Genomic DNA, 6,661 nt, shown 5'->3' on the forward strand with positions numbered 1-6,661 from the left:
CCCCCAGTACATCCCAGCGACAATGCAGAGAAACGTCTCTTTCTTTGCCAGTCACAGGGACTGTTAGCAGTTTGTGTGGTGAGAATCGAGTCCAGATATTCTTCCTCCTCCCTTATAGAATGTAAGGTATGGATTCTTTCCTGAAGTTCTGCAACCCTCTGAGACAGTTTGATACACTCAGAGCAAATAGATGATGTGGAAGCATGAGCCATAATCGCAAAAGCACCGGGCACACAAGGCTCAAATATCCAAGTTAAAAATCCAAAATGCAAAATTGACACCCAAGAAGTTCTGACAGATATTTCACAGCTGGGAACAATTTCAGCTGCCAATAAAAACAGTGCACAAAAACCACTCACTCACAAGATTGAGGGGCAAAAAACAGCTCACTCGCAGTGTCAGACTGTCAGAATGTCAAAAATGATCTTTTATAGATGAATAAAAAAGCTTACCAAGTGAAGTAATGAGTAATGAATCCCTTTAACTTGTAAAAATAACTTTTAACTTGTAAATATAACTGTGATACTGATCTGGAGAGTCAGTAACTCGAGTGATGCACATTTGAGGTGTAAATCAGACACATTTAATCATTTAATAATCAGCTCTAAGGTTCTGGTGAACTGGAACGTAATCTGAGACCCTTCTGGTACAGATAGATATGAGGACTGAGGCGTAGGATTATAGTGAGAGACAGATACTGGTTTACCTCTCCTTATGAAATATGCCACACCCACGAGTGCTGACAGCAGGATCAGTATAACTGGAACAGCGATGGCAGTTATGTAGCGGGGTAAGTGATCTGAACACAATGAAAAACATTCAGATTAAAGATACATGTGAGCAGACAAAGACTCTCAAGAAAGAAGGTTAAAAAATTAACACATTATAAGCAATTATAAAAACATTCTCTCAGATAAATATACTGACTACGTTGGTCATTATTTAGATAATTCTGAATGTTTTCAGTAATTACCAGTGATGTCGATCTGTTTCTCCATCATAATCTGCCCCTGTTTCAATCTGCAGATGTAGACGTTGTTGTTACTCTTGTGTGCAGTGAGCTGGAGTCTCACATTAAAACCTTTATGATCTTCACACGACTCAGCAGGCAGTTCAGCTCCATCACTGTTCAACCACTGGAGATCAGGAACAGGCCACCAGCCTCGACATTCACACTGTAGAAGAACTCCACCTGAGACATCAGTACCCAGGACGGTGATGTTTGGTGCTCCTCCAACACCTGTGGGTTAAAAGACCAAAGAGTCTGACACAACATCATGCTGTTTCTGTTTACATACACATTTATTCAAACTGGACCTTTTATTATAAAGTATGATGGAGGATACCTTCAATTGTAAGTAGAACACTGATACTATCTTTCCAATAGTCAGAATCAACCCGACATCTGTACTGTCCTCCATCAGACACTTGAACTTTCTTCAGTAGCAGTGAGGTGTTACCCTGCTGTAGTTCCTCTATAAACAGAGATGTTCTGTTTTTGTATGAAGGATCCAGCTTGTCTGTCTGGTCTTGTTTATTCTTATAGTGATGCACCAGTGTGTCTCCTTGATCCTGTCTGGTCCACTTCACTTCCATGTTCACAGCATACATGCGTTGTTTAAGTGAACACGGCAGAGTGACGTCAGAACCAGGAGCAGCAACAACAGAACCTCCACCCTCCAGCTTAAACTGCTGAGCTCCTGTAAGGAGAAACACCACCATGCTGGATGTTCACATTCACTCCACACATTACACACATCACCATGTCTGATGTATAAAGATGTGATTTCACACAGTGTGTTTAAAGGACACGTGGGTGAATATTATCATGATCCAGGTGTCATAAACACTGATGTCACCTCGACGCCATTTACTTTAACCTTGTTTTGTCTCTGTGTATGTTTTAAGGAGTCAGGCAAACGTTTTTGTTGTTTCTTTGTTTATTCACTGTATGTAGGTAAGTTAGCTGTTTTTGTTTTATAAACCTGTTTTGTTTATTATTTACGCCTGGTCAGTTCTTGAAATCCTTCCCTCTCCAGCAGTATGATATCATAATACTCTCATAACTATATTAAACACAGTCAACACTTATGATACCCATAATACTCTCATAACTATATTAAACACAGTCAACACTTATGATACCCATAATACTCTCATAACTATATTAAACACAGTCAACGTGTATGATACCCATAATACTCTCATAATTATATTAAACACAGTCAACAGTTTGAGATCAATAATACTCATAACTCATAACTACGTATTTACCACACGGGGGCACACAGCCACACGAACAGCACAGTGACTACATTAGGCTTATATACGATAACAATATAAAGATTATTTGATTTCTCGTTTGTATTACCTGGTGCAGTTGTTTTCATTTGGAAAAGTAAACATTTTGCTTCCTATTTGGAAATTTGTAAAAAGGTTTGTCTCTGTTTCAGCACAGCTTAGATTATTTGTCTTGTCTTAGTAACCTGACATTGCTCTTCGAATTTAGGAAAGAAAATGGATTTTATCAGGTGGTCTCTCAATGCAATTGACATTATTTTTTCCACGTGGAGTCATGGTGCGGGAGACCCCACATGCCCGGACTATATGTTCTCATCTGGATATGTGTTTGACTCATGGGGGACATGGCGTAGTTTGTGTCTTGTGTCTCTCTCCCTGGAAGATGTTGAGGACGTGTTCTTATTTGGAACTCTGATCGTTGTGGTTCTGCTGATTGGATTAGGTGTTGCCCTGGTGTACCGCGAAATTAAAAGAGTGGGTTCAGTTATTGAACGCCCACGCCAAGTGGGTAGAGCTGTTGGAACACAGACTGTGACTGTTGGTAGAAGCTTGGAGTCGATCGTGGAGGGTATCAATGCTCTACGCGTGAAGTTGGATCAGTTGAAAGACCACTAAACTAAGAGGAGTTTGTGTGCTGAAACACCCAAGGGCGAGCTCCTTGCTAAATTCTTCATTCTGCTTATCTGCATTGGCGCCCAGACAAATTTCTCCCAGAAGGTCGTCGTCTTGGTTACCTGCTTCTACCTCCACACAGAGACTGTCAGAGATGGCTCTCGCCTTCCATCGTGAACTTTGACACAAAAACTGTGTGCCAAAAACTGGGAGCCTCTGGCTCCCCCTCCCGATCTGAATGAATCATGCCTCTCTCTGCTTGACTGTCTGTGTTATCAATGCTGTATGTGCTATGGGGATTTTTTGCATGCACACAGACTGTTGTCCTGTTTGTGAGAATAATCTGTGGTCATATTTTTTTTGTCTCCTCCTGATGTAATCTCTCTCTGTTTCTCCCCCACCCTGTGGAGTCCTGGTGGCGCGTGCACACGCTGCAGCTGACTCGACTCTGGGTTCCTGGTGCTTTAACTGTGGGATGAGACTTCAAATGCAGTAAGGGATGTGGCTAGGAAGGTACTTGGTGTGACCTCAAGTCAGAGGAAGATAGGCAAGGAGTCGTGGTGGTGGAATGAGGAAGTTCAGGAAAGTTTGAGAGGAAAGCGGTTGGCTAAAAAGAATTGGGATTTTCAGCAAGATGAAGAAAGTAGACAGAGGTACAAGGAGATGTGTCGTAAGGCAAAGAGAGCAGTGGCAGAAGCTAAAGAGAAGGCATATAGCAAGCTGTATGAGAAGTTGGACACTAAGGAAGGGGCAAAGGGTCTGTACAGATTGGCCAGACAGAGAAACCGTGATGGGCAGGATGGGCAGCAGGTTAGGATGATAAAGGATAAAGGTGGAAATGTGTTGTGTGGTGAGGAGAGTGTCTTGGGAAGGTGTAAGGAGTATTTTGAGGAACTGATGAATCAAGAGAATGAAATGGAAAGAAGGTTAGAAGAGGTAGAGGTTGTGAATCAGGAAGTGCCCCAGGTGAGCAAGGAGGAAGTAAGGGCTACAAGTTGGAGAATGAAGTGTGGTAAGGCAGTTGGACCGGATGATATTCCAGTGGAGGTATGGAAATGTTTGGGAGAGACAGCAGTGGAGTTTTTGACTGGGTTATTTAACAGAATCTTGGAAGTTCAGAAGATGCCTGAGGAGTGGAGACGAAGCATAATGGTGCCAATTTTCAAGAATGAGGGCGACGTTCAGAGCTCTAGTAATTGCAGGGGAATAAAGTTGATCAGTCAACAGTGGGTAAGAGTGTTGGAAGCTAGGCTTAGAGGAGAGGTAGAGATCTGTGAGCAGCAGTATGGTTTCATGCCAGCTAAGTGCACCACAGATGCTATGTTTGTTTTGAGAGTGTTAATGGAGAAGTATAGGGAAGGACAGAAGGAGTTACATTGTGTGTTTGTTGACTTAGAGAAAGCTTATGATAGAGTACCGAGACAGGAGCTGTGGTATTGTATGAGGAAGTCAGGAGTAGAAGAAAAGTATGTGAGGGTGGTGCAGGATATGTATCAGAACAGTGTGACAGCAGTGAGATGTGCGGTAGGAATGACAGATAGGTTTAAAGTGGGGGTAGGACTACATCAGGGATCAGCCCTGAGTCCCTTTCTGTTCGCAATTGTCATGGACAGACTGACGGACGAGGTTAGGCAGGAGTCCCCTTAGACTATGTTTGCTGATGACATTGTGATTTGTAGTGAGAGTAGGGAGCAGGTGGAGGTGAGCTTGGAAAGATGGAGATATGCTTTGGAGAGCAGGGGAATGAAAGTGAGCAGGAGTAAAACAGTACATGTGTGTGAATGAGAGGGCAGACGGTGGACAGGTCCAGTTACAAGGAGTTGATTTGGTGAAGGTTGACGAGTTTACCTATTTAGGGTCGAGGGTACAGAGTAATGGAGGAAGTGAAAGAGAGGTAAAGAAGAGAGTGCAGGCAGGGTAGTGTAGAGTGTCTGGGGTGATCTGTGATAGAAGGGTGTCGGCTAGAATGAAAGGAAAGATCTATAGGACAGTAGCGAGACCTCCTATGTTGTATGGACTGGAGACAGTGGCACTGACAAAGAGACAGGTGAGGGAGATGGAGGTGTCTGAGATGAAGATGTTGAGATTCTCATTTGGAGTGACGAGGAAGGATAGGATCAGAAATGATTTTATTAGAGGATCAGCATATGTAGCATGTTTTGAAGATAAAGTTAAAGAAGCGAAATTGAGATGGTTTGGACATGTACAGAGGAGGGAGGAGAGGTATATTGGTAGGAGGGTCTTGAGGATGGAACTTCCAGGCAAGAGGAGGAGAGGTAGAACTAAGAGGAGTTTTATGGATGCAGTGGTAGAGGATATGAAAGTGGCTGGTGTGTCAGTGGAGGACACTCAAGACAGGGCCAGATGGAGGAATTTGACCCGCTGTGGCGACCCCTAAACAGGAATGGCCGAAAGACGAAGAAGAAGAAGAAGAAGAAGAAGAAGAAGAAAAAGTTAAAATTACAAGAAGTCAAGAAATTACCCCTGACCATTCCACCCCAGTGGAATTGTTTTGGCATAATGGGAGATTTTTGAGAAACTGATTTCCTAATTCAGCCTATCTGACATGAGTGCTTTAATTCGCCTAAATGTGGTATGAAGATAAAATGAATTTATGAAGAAATGGTACAGTGAAACCTGTTTATACTTACTGTGATGATAAATAAGGGTTCATACTCTCATGCAGCAGTGGAATTGTTTTGGTATTATGGGAGATTTCTGAGAAATTGATGTCCTAATTCAGCCTACGTAACATGAGTGTTTTAATTCGCCTAAATGCATTGTGAACCTAAAATGGATTTGTGAGAATATGGTACAGTGAAACCTGTTCATACTTACTGTGATGATAGTTAAGGGTGTATACTCTCATCCTGCAGTGGAATTGTTTTGGCATTATGGGAGATTTCTGAGAAATTGATGCCCCAATTCAGCCTATTTGACATGAGGGCTTAAATTCGCCTATATGTGGTATGAAGATAAAATGGATTTATGAGGAAATGGTACAGTGAAACCTGTTCATCCTTACTGTGATGATAGGTAAGGGTGTATACTCTTATGCTGCAGTGGAATTGTGTTGGCATTATGGGAGATTTCTGAGATATTGATGTCCTAATTCAGCCTATGTGACATGAGTGTTTTAATTCGCCTAAATGCTTTGTGAACCTAAAATGGATTTATGAAGAAATGGTACAGTGAAACCTGTTCAAAATTACTGTGATGATAGATAAAGGTTCATGCTCTCATCCAGCAGTGGAATTGTGTTGGCATTATGGAAAATGTCTTTGAAATTGATGTCCTAATTCAGCCTATTTGAAATGAGTGCTTTAATTCGCCTAAATGCAGTATGAACCTAAAATGGATTTATGAGGTAATGGTACAGTGAAACCTGTTCATACTTACTGTGATGATAGTTAGGGGTGTATACTCTTATGCAGCAGTGGAATTGTTTTGGCATTATGGGATATTTCTGAGAAATTGAGCCTATTTGACATGAGTGCTTTAAATCATGTCATTTAAGTTTATCTCCAAGCCCTAACAACATTTAAGACTTCAATGTGGATTTTTGAAAAATGGTACAGCAGAATCTGTCTATATTTGCCCCGGGGATAAACAAAGGCTACCCACTCTTGGGTGGTAGTAGAATTTTTTTGGCATTATGGGAAAATTCAGACAAATAGGAAATCACAGTCTCAGAATTAAACAAACATTTAAACATCATTACAAATATAAGGACTAGATTTATTAAAAA

The 6,661-nt window shown here is 41.6% G+C and overlaps 1 protein-coding gene across 2 annotated transcripts in view; it reads right to left on the reverse strand.

The window, feature by feature from the left end:
* The window catches only part of LOC143486771 (butyrophilin subfamily 3 member A2-like), a 61,743-nt gene that overhangs the window by 12,532 nt on the left and 42,550 nt on the right, over positions 1–6,661 (reverse strand). For both annotated transcript variants that reach the window (XM_076986204.1, XM_076986206.1), the window contains exons 4-6: positions 1,347–1,700; positions 974–1,240; positions 707–799 (exon numbers count right to left, since the gene is read on the reverse strand). In XM_076986204.1, coding sequence (XP_076842319.1) covers positions 707–799; positions 974–1,240; positions 1,347–1,700 — 714 coding nt within the window. The remainder of the gene's footprint in view (positions 1–706; positions 800–973; positions 1,241–1,346; positions 1,701–6,661) is intronic.

This window comes from Brachyhypopomus gauderio, unplaced genomic scaffold (assembly GCF_052324685.1).
Source record: "Brachyhypopomus gauderio isolate BG-103 unplaced genomic scaffold, BGAUD_0.2 sc45, whole genome shotgun sequence".
NCBI classification, from domain to species: domain Eukaryota; kingdom Metazoa; phylum Chordata; class Actinopteri; order Gymnotiformes; family Hypopomidae; genus Brachyhypopomus; species Brachyhypopomus gauderio.